The following is a 16804-nucleotide window of genomic DNA, read 5'->3' as shown; positions in this document are numbered from 1 at the left end:
TTACATCTTTGTAACTTTTATTAACAGCCTGGAATATGACTGCCAAACATTTAAATCTCAATTTTCCAAACATTAAATCATGTGTACACCTATCTACAAGTTTATGCATTAACACCTAAACTCCAGTTTTATTACCTCATGAAACTTTACTCTTCTTTTCCTATCTAATTTCTGTGAAAAATACTTCTCTAAGTTACTAAAGAATCTAGTTTTTATAAACTTAACTTGCTTGTAAATATGTAAATACTTGAAAGTAAAAAGTAGTTGTGCCCTTCATAGCTCAAAAGCAATTTCTGTAATTCTGCCAATAAAACTAATGCTCAGTAAGACCTTTAGGATAAGCATCACAACATTTAAGTTGAAAATGCCTTTAGGCAGGTATAAGCTTCTTCTAAATATCAGCCCAATGGATGCCAGGAAGCTCAAGGTAAATAATGGATTAACAGCAACTAAAATTCCATTCTCTTTTCTCAGAGAGTGGTCTATTACCATTGGACTGATTCCCTTTATTTAAACCCTGGCACTAACTAAGGCAACATGAAGATCATACGCCAAAATTTTGTCTTGGTTCATTTCTAGGTCAGCAGGATCAAGAATAAAATTCCACCCAAATAACAATAAAGTCTGGATGGCCTGTGCAATGGTTTAGATTTTTCCTTAAAAGTAACTATCAACTGAAACTAAATTATAAAACTTCCTTCTTCCCTAAAACAAAGTCCAAATTAATTTATTTCACAATATCCGAAGAACTACTAAGTGCCAGAATAGTCAAATTTCTTATAGATAAAAATTAAACAATAAACCTCCCAGGTTTTTAAAAAATAATTAACAGGATTATTATATATTAATCAAATTATTTGACCAGATTAATGGGTTTCAATTATTCATGTCATTTTCAAAATTTCCCCATTAATTATATCCATTTTCCCCAACAATAGACACCAGTATTCGTTTCGTTGGGCAGTAAAAAAGTACCGCAAAGTGAGGAAGAAGATCTTCTCTATCACTCTCCGTAAATGCAGAAATCTCCAATGCTCTGGGACGGTGATCCACCACAGCATGACCAGGTACACCTCGACCCCGACCTCGAACCCTGCCTCGTGCATGAGCTGCACCTCGACCTCTCGAATGAATTCCTCTACCCCGACCAGATGAAAGTATCCCTCGTTTTGCAGCCTAGAAAATGATTGAAAGTTAAATGTCACAATTACTAACATAAGTGTTACACTCATTCAGATGAGTCAAGTATTTCTACAATCTGATACCATGTTGAAACAAAGCCATATAACAGGATCTCATAATTTGAGTTTTTAGTTTGTAAAATGAAAGCAAAGTTCACTAACTTTGCTTAGGAATTCAGAAAATGAAACAATAATTTAAGAAATGTTTTGAAATTACTAAAAGTGCCTTTTTCTACTAAGTTCTTGACCTCTAAGACATCAGACTATATCACAAAAAAGACGAGCAACCCTTGATTTCCAAATAATATAGTGTACACATTATTGCAGAAGTCATAATAAATATATTTTCCAGTTGTGGTTTTCAAATAGTATTTCTATTTGTTAGCCTGTTGGCTTAAGCAGTTATCTCAAGTTCATCATTTTGATCACTTACACTAACACATCATTATACAACCAATGTAGCATAACTCCATGTGAATAGCAAATCATTCTTTCAATTCCACAAATACTTAATGAGCAGTTTCTGTGTGCAAATCCTAGATATGCACTAAGACATTAAGCAGTGCAAGTTATTTAATTACGTTAACAAAAAGTGATTTAAAAAGTAAAGAAATGCATTACTTAAAGATATCACAGAACATTAGAGATTTGGAATGAATAAACTCTAGAATGAAAGTTCAATGAGAATTAACCCTTCTTTTACTCTGTACTTTATCCCAAGCACCTACAACAATAGCTGATTGGTTATAAATAATATTTATTCAGTGACTCAAAGAAAGAAGAAAGAAAAAGCAAGGCAAGGGTGAGGGACAGGAGTTACAGCATGAACAAAGGAACAAGGCTGAAAGGAACATGGTACTAGAAAGAACAAATAAAATCCAGTATAACTGAACCACATGGGAGAGAAAGATGAAACCAGAGAAATAAACAGAACACCATAAATAACTCTAAAGGCCACATTAAGGATTTTGATTTTTATCTCAAGAGCCATGAAAATCAATTAAAATATTTTAAGCAGAAAAGTAGAGTGATATAACCAAATCAATGCTTCAAGTGTTCTCCTAGCTATAGTTTTAGAAGTGAATAGAAGAAGAGAATAAAGGTGGGAAGTCAGTCAGTAGGCTACAATACCTATAGCAACTGAAGATAGAGCTTGATATAAGATGATGTTAATGAAGAGAAAAGTAAACACAATTTAAATATATTTGGGAAAAACACCTAAAACATGGTATTAGATACAGATTCTGAAGGTAGAAATCAATTAAGACCCCCATATTTGTTTGGGTAATTGTACAGATGGAGTTTAGGTGCAAAATAAGCACAATTTTGAACAGACTTAGTAGGAGGATATGAGACATCAAAGTGAAAATATTAAGCAGGCACCACTGTCAATGCTCTCCAAGTATAAATATTTCAGCTTCATCTGAAGAGTGTTAATATTAAAATAGGCTAAAATAATTACCTAAAATCCAATTAATAAACATAACAAGTTAAGGATTAATGTTAATTATAGAGCAGCATTTATAAAAAATATGCCCTGGGAACATTCAACATCTCAAAATGCCTGAAAAGGTAGGTCTATGGACACACAGTTTTGAGCAATACTGAATATTTAATATGCATTTTTGAAGAATTACAAATTAAAAGACTCCAAGAAATCCTTCAGTTAAAATGTATGTCAAATATAACATTTTCCAAACTTATTTGGCCTCAGAACTTTTTCCACTAATATTTATTAACAAAAAATGAAACAGGTGTGGTGCATGAACATCCTCTGGGAAATACTACACAGACTAGTATTAACTGCAAAAACAGGTTTAGCCATCATGAAAGAAAAACAGCAAATGTCATCAGTGTTTAGCAGTGCCATGATAAAGAACCAAGATGGCAATATGATCCAAAGTAATACACAGAATCAATGCACTCCCTATCAAAGTTTCAATGGCATTCTTCACAAAAATAGAACAAAAACAACAGAATTTCATACGGAACCACTAAGGACCCCAAATAACCAAAGCAATATTGACAAAAAAGAATGACAGCGGCATCACATTCCCAGACTTCAAACTATACAACAAAGCTATAGTGATCAAACAACATGGTACTAGAATTAAAAACAGACACACAAATCAATGGAGTAGTACTGAGAGCCCCCCAAAAAAACCCACACTTCTACGGACAGTTAATCTATAACAAAGAAGATAAGAGTATACACTGGAAAAAGGAAAAACAAATGGTGCTGGGAAAACTGGATGATAACATGCAAAAGAGTAAAACTAGACTATCTCATATGACATACAAAATTAACTCAAAATGGATTAAAGACCTGGATGTTAAGACCTGAAGCTATCAAAAACACAGAAGAAAACAGGCAAAACTCTAAGAGATGGGCTTCAGAAATATCTGTGGATTTATCACCAACGGCAAAAGAAACAAAAGAGAATAACAAGCAGGATTATATCAAATCATCTCTTTTGCAGAAGCAGCAAAAGAAATGATCATTAAAGCAAAATGACCCTAATAAATGGGAGAAAATATTTGTACACCATACATCTGGCAAGAGGCTGCTATGCAAGATCTCCACAGAATTCATACAACTTAACGAAAAGAAAATGACTCAATCAAAAAATGGGCAGAAGAGTTAAATAGATACTTCTCAAAAAAAGATGACAACAGGCACTTGAAAAAATGTTCAAATCACTTATGGTCAGAGAAATGCAAATCAAAACCACAACAATGAGATCCCATCTCAAGAAGACCAGAGACAAGTGCTGGAAAGCATGTGGGAAAAAATAAACTCTCATACACTGATGGTGGGGATTTAAACTGGTCCAGACTTTATGGACATCAGTGTGGAGGTTTCTCAAAATATTAAAAGTAGCTCTACTATACAATCCAGTAATTCCACTCCTCGTTATCTACCTGAAGAATGCAAGAAAACTAATTCAAAAATACAAGCGCATGCCTATATATATTCACTGCAGCACTGTTTACAATAACCAAGCTATGGCTAAACGAGATGAGTGAATCAGGAAGGTATGGTATATATACACAATGGAATACCATTCAGCTAGTTAAAAAAAAGAACTCTTGCCATTTGTAACAACATGGATGGAACTGAAGGGGATATGCAAAGCAAAGTAAGTCAGAAGGAGAAATACCAGTGGTTTCACTTTATGTGGAATACAGAGGAACAAAACAAAGGGTCAGATAGTACCAAACCAGTAACAAACCCTGGAAATCTGACTGTAAAATTGAGGTTACCCCTTATCTGGAGGGGGAAAGAGGGTGTGGACCGCTCCTGCCCAATGCACTACAGCAAAGGACTATGGATGCCTTGGAGGTGGGCACAACGTAATAACATATACGAAGAGGTATGATCCTACACCTCTGTATGGTAAAATAATGCTACTTAAAGAAAAAAAAAAAGATGAAAAAAGGAAAAAAGAATATTGGAAACAGTATTACTTAGTTCTTTTTTTTAAAAAAGATGATATTTATTTATGCATATAAGAACTGGGGTATAGGTCAGAAATGCGGGGGGGGGGGTGTGTTGAGAGACTTTACCAGAGACAGAGTGGGGAGCAGAACAGGTGCTCGACTGAAATACACTGCTGAGGGGAGCAGCGGGCAAGATGGGAGAGGTTGGCTGCACTATGTAGGTCAGCTTCCTGGCCGAGGATCAAACTGGTGCTGCAGTGGCTGCCGATAGCATGACGGTGCTAAGACTTATCCCCTTGTGCCACCAGGGAGGCCCAGTATTACTTCTCAAAAAATACTGGGCTGGACCAAAATTTTGAAAATGATAGTTGATTAAAAAAAAAAAAAAATCAAGTACAGTGCCTCTGTACTTCAAAATGCAATTCTGATATTCAAACATCCCCTTACATTAAAATATTAAAAATTCTCATGTATAAGTATCGATTTCACTAGGAGTTTTTTCTTAAATAATCATGTAAGTAAATTATAAGAAAGTAGTGTATTTCTCTTTTATAAATATCCACAGCACCATCTATAGGCAAAAGTAGGCATGTTCATCAATACAGTTCTACCAAAGTTGCTCATCCCAGCTCAATATAATATGCATATTTATCTACAGAATCTCTTCATAAGAGATTCTGAAATGACAGTGATAGACTTAGGTCTCAGGGAAAAGTTCAAGTAAAAATAGAAAAGGAAAAAAATTCACTAGAAGTGGAGGGACTCCAGTAAATAGTTATAATTACTAACACTCCTCAATAAACAAAGTATTTTCTTACTAGTTCTAAAAAATTTTGTCTCTGCCCTCCTTCCTTTATGTATGTTCCCAATATGCATGCCAGAGATTAGCAAAAACTGATCCCAATGAGGGAAATATAGTTTCAAAATAACCACCACTATATCTGCTCCTCTTGAGCATACTGCAGTTTTGAAACATACTTCCAGCTGTAATTCTGTATACTTTCTCCTGAGTTCAGTTACTTCTTCTCCAGCTTGCATCTTCTTATACAAATCCAATTCTGTGTCAAGCAATTCTTTTTGCATCTAGAAAATAATAATTATTATTTTAAGTGATAGTAATAGCCTGTATTTATACAGAATTTTTTCTTTCACAAATTCCCACTTAATCCATACATTTCTCTATCACCAGGCCTATCAGCCTAGTCCAATCTATCAATCACCTCTGGTCTATACTACTGCAATAGCTTCATAACTTGTTCCTACTTCCACTGATTTCCCTATAATTCACTCTCTGTATAGAAGCCAGAGTGAAATTTCTGTGGATTGATATGGAGCAATTTTCAGGAAATTACTGTGAAGAGAAAAACAAAAGCCTAAGTATTAATAAGCAATATATACAATATGTTTTTATGTAGGAAATACATACACATAAAGGAAAGGAAGAGGTACTGTGTCAGGGATAAAGGTATATATTCTATATATACCTTTTGAAATAGTTTGCTTTTTGAGTCATGTTAATGCTTATTAAAAAAATAAAATGATATGAGCAAAGATGGGTGGAGGGAATCCAAAAACTTAACAAATAAAAACACACTTAACTTTATCAAATGGTAACACAACCATACAAAAGAAAAAGTACTCCTAGATAGTTCTAACTCTTCTCTTAGTAGAACATAATGTGAAGTTGCAAAGAGTGCAACTAGATTCTGAATTTCCTATTTAGTCAGTTGGAAGTATTGTTGCAGTAACACTGGAAATATACGGAATGTATTAGAAGACTGTGTAAATGAATACTGCACTGATGTCAGTGGCAACTAAGTTGTTATGGGACTAGGGAGGAAAATATGGAATAAGAAAGGAAAGGAAGACACCAAGGGTTGTTAGAGCAGAATCAGAAATATCAGTATAAATTCATGAATTTATACATATATACACATCCACTAAGTATTAATACTGTATAACTTTGTGGGATTTTTTAAAATCACTTACTACCACCTGAAATTATCTTGTTCACTTATTTGTATCTAACGAGTAAATAAATCTACCTGAATTTTTCACTTTAAATCAGTTCATTTTGTACAGTCCTCGCAGAATTAAGTCTCTGTTTATTTACCTTTTATACACCAACTACTTACAAAACAAAGCTCAAACTCCTCAGTCATGAAATTAAGTATCTATATCAATTTTGTTCCCAAACTACCTTTTCAAGGTTATCTACAACAGCTGTCCCAATTACTAACTTTCTGTGTGCATATCACAGGATTCAAAAATAGATTAGCAGATTTTGCTTTTTTATCTATCTACTTATAATTTATGGAGGAAGGGGAGAATGGTAAGATACAATAATCAGATTTGGAGCAAAGGATATTACCCAAATTCTTAAACAATAAAGTGTCTTAATGTTTCTTAACCAATAGTAATATGAGTAACAACACAAATTAAAATACCTGAGTTTTAGTTTTTATACTTTTTGGAAGACAGCGTCCAGGAGAAGTAGCTTTGACCTCATCTTTCAATTTGGTAATATTTTTTGTCAAAACCTCTAAAGTTTTCATTATTTCTGCTTTATCTTCAGACTTCATAGTTTTGTTTTTCTCTAGTTTTGAAATTAACATCTGCCAGATTTTTTAAAAAAGGAAAATATAAGACACTTATTCTTACTGTTATTAACAAGGTAAACACTGCAGAGTAAGTAAATATAAAAATAACTATTACTTTCAATTTATGTGTTTATGATAATGCTTTCAAGCACTGAGATATCTGAATAGCAGATATGGTGATGCTAACTATCTTAATTCAAGACAAAACTTTGTGAAGAACTCTGTTAGTACACAAGTTTCTTGGAATGTTAAGTTCAAAGCACACAACCGTAAGAAATTCATTCAATCATCAAATCATAATCATATTATTATTTGAAATAATATCAACAATTTTACTTCCTAATTCATTTGTTGATTCTACTGCCTCTAAGTATTTCTACTCCAAATGTAGTTTGCAGCCCAGAAATAATCAGAATAAAAATGTCAGAATTAGTTCTCTGTTCATTATATGACTCTGTTCTAATAACGATATTAGAAAAATGGAACATTTAATTACTTTGTTTGTCACAGGGAAGAGTACGTGGATAGCCTAAGAATATCTCCCCCAACATCGACAGGAAACAAGAATATAAAGCAAGGTAATATGGGCTGGAAGACACCACAGAATATTTGTAAGTCCTCTTAGTCAAAGTCGGCTTTAGGTATAAAACATTGTGATAACTCTTTATCATGTATTTTCTAATTTAAACTAGAAAAGACATACATTCTACATGATAATGTAAAATGTCTCACCTTTTATTAGGCGTAATCAAGATGACACTAATTTATATTAAAAAATTAGTGCAACACTATATAAAGAAATATTGCAAATGATATGTAAATTTTCATTTTCTAGCAGCCACAATAAAACAAACTAGAATTAATTTACTAATAAACTCTATTTAACCCAATATATCCCAAATGTTACATTTCAACAAAAATTATTGAGCTGCTTTACTTTTTTCATCTTATTATGTCCTGAACTTTGTATGTTTCTTTCACTTGTAGCACATCTCAATTTGTACTAGACACATTTCAGTTACTCAACAGTTGGATGGGTTATTAACTACTTTACAGAACTGAAGGATCACAAATCAATTGATGAAAGGTACAAGTCTCAAGACAGAAAAAAAAAAGATTCCCTTTCATTCTGTTAAACAGAGTTGTGCAGCGACAAACCTCAGTAAACACCTAATTTTCATTTCAAGTTCATAACCAAAGTTCCACTTAAATTATTCCCATTCCCAATCTACCATTGAATGTACGCCCTTCATTCCAATACAGTACTCTATTTATTATCAAGATAGTATTTCAGTTTTTCCCATTATCAATTACACTAAAATGTTTCTCAGGATGATCTATATAGTAGAGGATTAAATTCAGTCAAAATTAGGACATCTGTAAATATATTTGCCAATTCTAATGTTTTACCTTCTGTGTTTCAATGTGCTTTTCTAAAATTTCTTGTTTCCTTTTCCTTACATCCTGCTGAAGTTTCAGTGCCTCCTAGAGAAGAGGAATCAAAACTACCATTAGAATATTACTATTTAGGGCCTCCCCGGTGGTGCAGCAGGTTGAACACCTCACTGTGAAGCTGTCCACAGCCTCTGTAGTGTGGGTTTGATACCGGCTGGCCGGGGAGAATCCCACATGGTGCGGCAGACCTCTCCTGTCTCACCTGCTGCTCCCCTCAGCAGTGTATTTTGCTCGTCTGCCTGTTCTGCTCCCTGAGAGGGTGAATCCTCTCACCCTCCCACGCCTCTGGCCTATACCCCAGCTCTTGTATAAAAATAAATAGATCTTAAAAAAAAAAAGAGATTATTACTGTTTATTGCCCAACTATTATAGAGAGAAATGGTTCTATCTGCAGAAGTTTGGCAACAATAATTAAATGCAAAGTTTTGCTATGTAAAACTTATGTATGTATGCAAGTTTCAAAAATCACATCAGGAGAATCTTCTGTTCCATGTAAAACTATTTACTGCTGTAATACGGAAAAGAGAACTTCAGTAGCAGCCAAAATACACCTTTCTTTGAATTCTACTTTGTAGTAAGCATTGAAAAAGACAGACCTGCAGGAAAGCTTTGCTACATGCAAATTTTGTACACTACTAGGTGTATTTACCTGCTTTTTTTTCTGTGCTTCATTATTATCAACTGCAGAGGTGGAAACAAGCAACGTTTTTTGTGCAGCCTTCAAAGCAGCTGGATTATACACAGTTTTTGTTAGGCCAGTAGACGTAGACAACACCTGGCAATACAAATTCAATTTCTTAAAAAAAAAAAAAATCAAGCATTTTCTTCTAAGTCCTGTTTTCTACTAAATTAAACTTTAAAGCAATTCTGTCAAAATTTAGCACAGTGAACTAAATGTATAATGTACATATAATAATTAAACCATATTTAGTGATTTGAAAGAGGTTATGAATGAGGGGTAACCTATAAAATTAAAAAAAATTAATTAACAACATACATAGCTTTAGGAAATAAGCAAATACAAACATACAAAAACTTTAAATCAAGGGGAAAAAACTGCCATTAATCTATCAGTGAGAAAATATTCATTTTTACTGAATACATTTACTTCTATTCGTAGCAGTTAAAGCAAAAACTATACACAAGAGCATGGCACAGAAGGAAATTGGATGCTGTCCCTCAAAAATTTAATATGATCATTTCAACCTGCAGTTCTAAAATTAACCTAATTGTTTTCTTTCTCCATTCCTTTGTTAGTACTGTTTCTTTTCTTTTGAGCAACCATATTCCATTAAATCCAGCTCAAGTTCAGCAGTCAGGACCTCTACAAAACCTTAATCATTTCTTCCACTCCGGTCCTTCTCAGAACTTTTATCCCTTTAGTTATTAATGTTTAATTAAAAAAAAGCCCCAATGATATATTAATTCATGTGTCTCGTCCAAAAACCATGCTTGTCTCCAATTTTTGCTTCTTCCCATATCTAAGCCCTTCTCCCAACTAATTTTGACACTCAGGAACATTTAGGACCTCAGTTTACTCATCTATAAAACCGAAGAGTTCAATTTGAATGGTGTATAATGTCCTAAAAAACTGAAAAATTCATTTTTGAGTACAGTTTTTCTTGCTTATATTTGCAGTGCTTACCTGAGTGCAAAGGACACCCTGTAAATACCTGATAAATACTTCTGCACTAATTTAAAGAGATGAAGAATTAGAGTAGATAACTTTTCTGCAAAAGTGTCAACTCAAGGGCAAAAAAATGCCCTGTATTTTTAAGCTGTATATTCGATTGGGTAGATTATTAGTCCATAGAAAACAGTCCAGGGATCCCTTTAGGGAGATGTATGAATGTTATAAAAAGTAAATGTGTGTGAACATGTAACTTTCCAGAGGCAAAATACAGTTTCAAAGGTCTTTAAAGGAGTCATGATCTAAAAAAGGTTAAAGGAATTACACAAATAGAAGAGTTTCTGTAAGGGGGGAAAAAAAAAAAAAAGGTTCCACCTTTTAGCTGTTAAAATGTTAATATCTGCATATATCAGAGACATAGCAATCTGGACACCACTTTCTAATCTTTTATCATGAAATTAGATTAGGAACCACCACAAAGTTCAGGCAATTCATCATCTCTTAAAAACCTGGAATACTATAACTATGTTGTTCAATACAGCACAACTGATGTTTAAAAATAAAGGCTCTTTACAAACCCAAGAAGTTCTTTCAAAGCTGTATCAAAATTTAATTTATAAATTTCATCAATAATAAAAATTAATAATCTATTATCACAAACAAATGTGAAATGATTGCATTCAAAGAATTATGTAGTAAACATATTTAATGTGTAAACACAGATTTTAGTTCTCATCATCTGCAAATGTAGAGAAAAATTTCTTTTGTGCTACTTTACCATGCCACACAACTTGCATGATTATATAATGAGACAACTTTATAAAGGGTGAAACATAATTTGCTTTAGACAGACTCTGGTTTCATAAACTTCCACACAACAGTTACAAGTTGAAAAGTTGCAACTACAAAAGACATCTACCCCAAATAAATTGGAAACAATGAACAGCATAACCCAATTTTCTAGTTTTAAAATGCATTTTATCTGACGGCAGTCAAAAGGTATAAAATTCAGTGATAATATAAGATCTTGGGATGTAACATAGAGCATGGAGACTAGTCAATACTATATAATATATTTGAAAGTTGTAAAGAGTAGATCTTAAAATGCTCATATCACAAGTTATAACTATGAGGGTGAACCAGACTTATTAGGGTGATCATTTCACAATATATACATATTGAATCATTATCTTCTACACCCTGTTAATCATTATGTTGTAAATGCATTGTAAATTATACCTCAATAAAAAACACTGACAGAAACATTAAAAAGCGTATCAAAGTTGTGAGACGCTCACAACTAAGGTAACCCATATAAATTTGTTTAATCCAGGATTTCTCCATTTTCAGTAAGCAGGGAACACTCCTTTTCACCATATTCAAATTCATATCTGATATCTAACTAAGAGTTCTGGTTCAAAGTGAACAAAAAAGTATCTGATGAGAATGAGAAAACTTCTTTATTCATAGCAGCATCCCATTTCCTGGTTTTATCCAAGAACTTCCTTCTATAAAAATAGAATTATCAGCTAATATATTACACACAACATACACTATCATTTTATATACCCTTCTTAAAAAAAAAAAAGACTGTCATTTATAACACAAACACAAACATCTGCAAGCGACAGCTCAATTTCAGAGGTGTTCAAATGTGTTTTAGAAACTGTGTGATTTACAAATACAGCTCACTATCTGAATCTATTTGGTTTCAAGTTTAGATATTAAGAATCTGGATAGCAACAGGTACTTTATTTCAAAAAACAAAGAGTTGTGATAAAAGAGAAGAAAACCTGTTAAAAGTGAAATCAATGAGGGGAGTCACAAATCCAAGAAAAGAAGATGCTACACTTATTAAGAAGAGTCAAAGCACAGGCAGTAAGTAGCCTTTTCAAACAAACACTTTCTCTGTTTTCCGGATGGGTTTTTCCATGTTTTGTATTTTACATAATGATACTATTTCTAGTGAATTTATTGTATTTATGTATTAATTCCAATTGTTTGCGAATTCTTTTGGGTTTTCGGTACACAGTCATGTCATCTGTGAGTAAAAGCAGTTTTTTCCCTTTACTTTTTTTTTTTAATTAAGGTAACACTGGTTTACAACACTATGATTCAAAAACATAAGATCCCACCTCTTCAGATGTATGTTCCCACACCATACCCACCCAAGAAAAACACAGTCCTCCACCATGGAATACTATGTATTCCATTTTCTGACTTTACTATACCAGTTAGGCCCTGTACTACAGAAAAAAAAAGTGATGACAAGGAAATCCTTTCTTGTTCCTGATCACACCATTTAATATCTCACCATTATACTGACTGCAGATATCCTTTGTTAAATGAAAAATTATCTTTCTATTCTTATTTCAGTGTTTTATATGACTAAGTAATGAATTTCATGTTTTTTCCTGCTGATACAGGTGGGGTATTCATCCCCCGCCCCTATATTTTATAAATGTAGTGAGAGTCAAACTGATTTTCAAATGTCAAATCATTCTTGCACTTCCAGAATAAATCTTACCTAGCTGTGATGTATTACTTTTTTCCTATTACTGTATATTTTCTAACACTTTGTTCAGAATTTTTACGTTCATATTCATAAAATATGAATATGATTGTCCTTTCTTATATTACAGTTGTTAGGACTGGCACCAAAACTATGTTGAATTCACAAAATGAGCTGAAAAATATCATATGTTGCGTTGCTTAAATGTACATCACTAATAATTCTTATTTTCCAAGTCAGAAAGCCAATTCCCTAATGAGAGAAAGGTTATATCCATTAACATTTCCTTATCATATATCCTGTGTAAAATATTGCCAATCATTACTACTACTAGTACTTGTAAAGAAAAACAGATTTTTCTCATGGGTAAGAATGAAAGGATAAAAAAGCATTTTGAAAAATTACTGACTACAAATTAATTCGTCCAACTATCATTTTTAATAGACAATGCTCCAGTTAAAATCAAACACAAAAGAAGCACAGTTACGATGTATCGTTGCCATATTCAAGGTAAGTTCTAACAGTTTTTTAAAGAAGTACCTTAGAGTAAAATGTAACAAAAAGGGAGTATCTGAGGAACTATGCATAGAAAATTTAGTTATTAAGTCAATTTTCATATTAAGTAAATAATCATTTTTCCAGTAAACTGAATGTTTACTGATGATATCCATGTGTTTTTTATAGCAAAAACTACCTAATTGGGAGTTCTGATAAGACCTATGTAATTAATAACTGTACTTTCAGAGTCCAATTCTTAACATAAACAGATCCTAAACAGTAAGAGGAGTCTAGACTTTCCAAAACTGCTCAGTACTACATAAAATATAACAGGCCTTATGTTGCTTTCTTTATTCCTTAGTTAATTATCATTATGGAGGAGAAATCTCATCAAAGTAAATATTTAGATAGTGCCAAAGGTAATAGTGTAAGCTAAGCAACACAAATTCAAGAAAAGGAAGTGCGTCACATGAAAAAAATTGGAGGTTTTATGGAAGAGGCTAGAGAGATTCTCAATATTTAAAAAGAATGAACAGAACTCAGTTATGCCAAAGGAAATGCATTACATGAAAACGATCACCAAAAAAGAAAACAAATGCAGGAAAGAGCAAAGGACAATGAGCAGAAAGGACTTGTTAGGGTAGAAAGACTAAAGCAAAAATAACAGAATGAGAATAACTGAGATATGGATGAACTATCAATCAAGCAAAGTCATTTAATAGAGAAAATGAATATTTCTGTAAGGAATTAACATTAAGATGTAGGATAGAGTGCTCGCTTCGGCAGCACATATACTAAAATTGGAACGATACAGAGAAGATTAGCATGGCCCCTGCGCAAGGATGACACGCAAATTCGTGAAGCGTTCCATATTTTTGAGACACTTTTTGGGGGTGGGGGCGGGAGGGGAAGGATTGGGGTCAGAATGGGGCGTTTGCAATTGTATGGGGGAATATAAAAATTTAATATTAAAAAAAAAAAAAAAAAAAAAAAGATGTAGGATAGAGGCAGTGTAAAATAAAGCCAGCTCCAACACTGCATCCAGTGGCCAGGGAACAGAATTTGGTAGAGAAAGAGAAGTGAACTATAACACATGTAAATAACTCTAAGGGTTTCAGACCATATAACTTGAAAATGGTGGTACCATCTTGAGAGGTGGTGGCTAGGCAATTAATTTATGTGGAAAATAACAAATGAGTTAAGGCATGTTGTGCCTGAAGTAACGCTGAGGTATCCAAGAAGAAAATCTGATACACGGAATGTCAAAATTTAACATAGCAAACAAATAAAATGATACACCGAAGAACGAGCGAGGAGAGTAGGTCAGTTTTTCATGGGATGCTCTATTTACCTACGAAGTCAAATTCCTATGTAGTCTTCACTATGGAAAGAGCCATGGATTAAGAATATGAGACCCAGATTCCAGTCCAATTTCAATAACTCACAGTATACAGCAAACATAAAACTATTTGGACCTTACCTTCCTCTAAAGTAAAGATAAAGAAAAGGAGAAAGATTATCTAATTATAAAATTCTATGATTCCACACACCTCAAATAGGACTAAAGATCTGGGCATTCATTCATACCTGAACAAAAAAAAAAATAATACATCTACACAGAATTATAAGACAGGTGTCCATAAATGGTCTTCAGTTAAATCAGTATTCACCCCCTACTTATTTAAAAAAAAAAAAACTAAATGTATTGTCAGGCTATACACAACAGCTATTAGTAATCAATAAAAAAAAATGCATTTACACCATTTTTTCTAATTTACAATATACCTTTAAATAAATGATTTTACTTAAGCCTCAGAAAACTTTGTGAGGAAGACAAAGATTACCCACCATTTAACTGATGAGGAAAAGATTCAGAAAGGTTAAGAGCACTACCAACATCATGCAGTTAGTAAGTAAAGAGCCAGACCTCAATCTCCAGCAGAATTCCTAATTCATTTTCCTTTCTATTAGAGTACCAGAATTTTCAAATTAAAATGTACAATATCTCTAATGAAAATATAGTAAATAAAAAGAAAAAAATAAACAATAAGTTTGGTGCACAGAGAAATATAGTGAGAGACAAGTATATAAATGCTGATGCAAAACATGAAAAACATATGCAAACTTTTTTTGGCAAATAGAAAGCAAAAAAGTTGGAATAAGAGATACAGATAATATTAAGAAGCAAAGTTTGGAATTATGAAAAAAATTAAAAAATTAAGATGCCACCTGAAAAACATTTATGAAGCCAAGACAAACACATCATGCCATATTCTTCTTACCTTTTCAGTTGCTGAAACAGATGGCTTTGATACAAAACCCAACCTGTCCTTCACAGATAACTTAGTTACATTCTAAAAAAATTAAAATGGACATATTCAGTGTTTCCCCAAACACATATAAGTCTGTTGGGATTTTGAACATTCTGGCTCTACTAACATACACTAACTCTGTAAGTATTTGATGTTAATCACATAAACATGGGCAATTTTTAAAGACAGAAAGAAAACATGCGCAGAAAAATCAGACAATGTGGAATATTACTCAATCATGAAAAGTTATGCTATAAAACAAAGAGGTTTGAACTAGATGCTTGCTAAAGTCTCCACCATGATGTAGAATAATAAATTCTTAGAATCCTATGTTGACAAGTAGAACGTTTGAACATTTTAAATATTAATTAAAATACCAGCCTGCTTCTTGAGCTTAAGATAAAAAGCCACTCTCCTACAATATGTCTTACAGACAAATACTATTAAGATTCAAGCTAAACGAATTTGGGTACTTCACTTTTTAAAGTAACTAATATTTTACCAATTTACATTCTGCATTTTTTTTAAGTAGAAATTAAATATCTTACTCTTCAGCAAGTAATTTGAATATATTATTTTAAAAAGACTATTTTAATATGGTGGCATCCATTAATTAGGAAACCATATCCTAACTATTTTATACAGCTAAAACATCTGGAAACAAAGGAAAGCTAAGTTTCAGAGAATGAGGGTGTAGAAACAAGAAACTGCCACTCAAATGAGGAAGGGAGTGAGAAAGGAATGATATATGGTGAAGAGAACCCAAGACTCAGGAATAAGTGAAGCAAGATTCTAAGAGAGCTATGTAAAACCTGATGGTTTTAGCCATTACTTCCCAAAAAGTTTCAAAGAAGTCTAGTGCATGATTACCTCTGGAACAGAATTCTAGTTAAGTAAAAGATGATGGGGAAAAATAAGAATTTGTGAACTGAATGTCACGTTTCAGGACATTTTGCTGAAAAATATCTCCTCCACAAAGTAAAAGTAAACTCTTTCTCATAGAGAAGTATTAACTATAGAGAAAAATTTAAGGTTCAAATACTATAGCAAAAGAGAGACTATGGAAAATGTTATGGTAATGGTTAAAAAAAAAAAAGAGCTCACAGGTGGGTTTCAAATATATACAGGCTATCTCATTTCTATATAAATATACACAATTAAGTATAAATAAAAAC

General features: G+C 32.9%; 1 protein-coding gene and 1 non-coding gene across 10 annotated transcripts in view; one reads left to right on the top strand and one right to left on the bottom strand.

Annotated features, from left to right (window-relative positions):
* Positions 1–16804, bottom strand: part of RBM26 (RNA binding motif protein 26) — an 85649-nt gene that overhangs the window by 23056 nt on the left and 45789 nt on the right. For 6 of the 9 annotated variants that reach the window (XM_054701489.1, XM_054701490.1, XM_054701492.1 and 3 more), the window contains exons 14-19: positions 15600–15671; positions 9327–9452; positions 8633–8707; positions 7070–7237; positions 5601–5705; positions 976–1176 (exon numbers count right to left, since the gene is read on the bottom strand). In XM_054701489.1, coding sequence (XP_054557464.1) covers positions 976–1176; positions 5601–5705; positions 7070–7237; positions 8633–8707; positions 9327–9452; positions 15600–15671 — 747 coding nt within the window. The remainder of the gene's footprint in view (positions 1–975; positions 1177–5600; positions 5706–7069; positions 7238–8632; positions 8708–9326; positions 9453–15599; positions 15672–16804) is intronic. The other 3 variants (XM_037528839.2, XM_054701493.1, XM_037528836.2) reach the window with 1 other exon arrangement.
* Positions 14088–14194, top strand: LOC119260086 (U6 spliceosomal RNA). The gene has a single exon (XR_005128701.1). It is a non-coding gene; the product is annotated as a U6 spliceosomal RNA (small nuclear RNA).

This window comes from Talpa occidentalis, unplaced genomic scaffold (genome assembly GCF_014898055.3).
Source record: "Talpa occidentalis isolate TD23 unplaced genomic scaffold, MPIMG_talOcc4v2.1 talOcc4.5, whole genome shotgun sequence".
Taxonomy (NCBI): Eukaryota; Metazoa; Chordata; class Mammalia; order Eulipotyphla; family Talpidae; genus Talpa; species Talpa occidentalis.
This window is presented reverse-complemented; position numbering and strand designations above follow the sequence as displayed.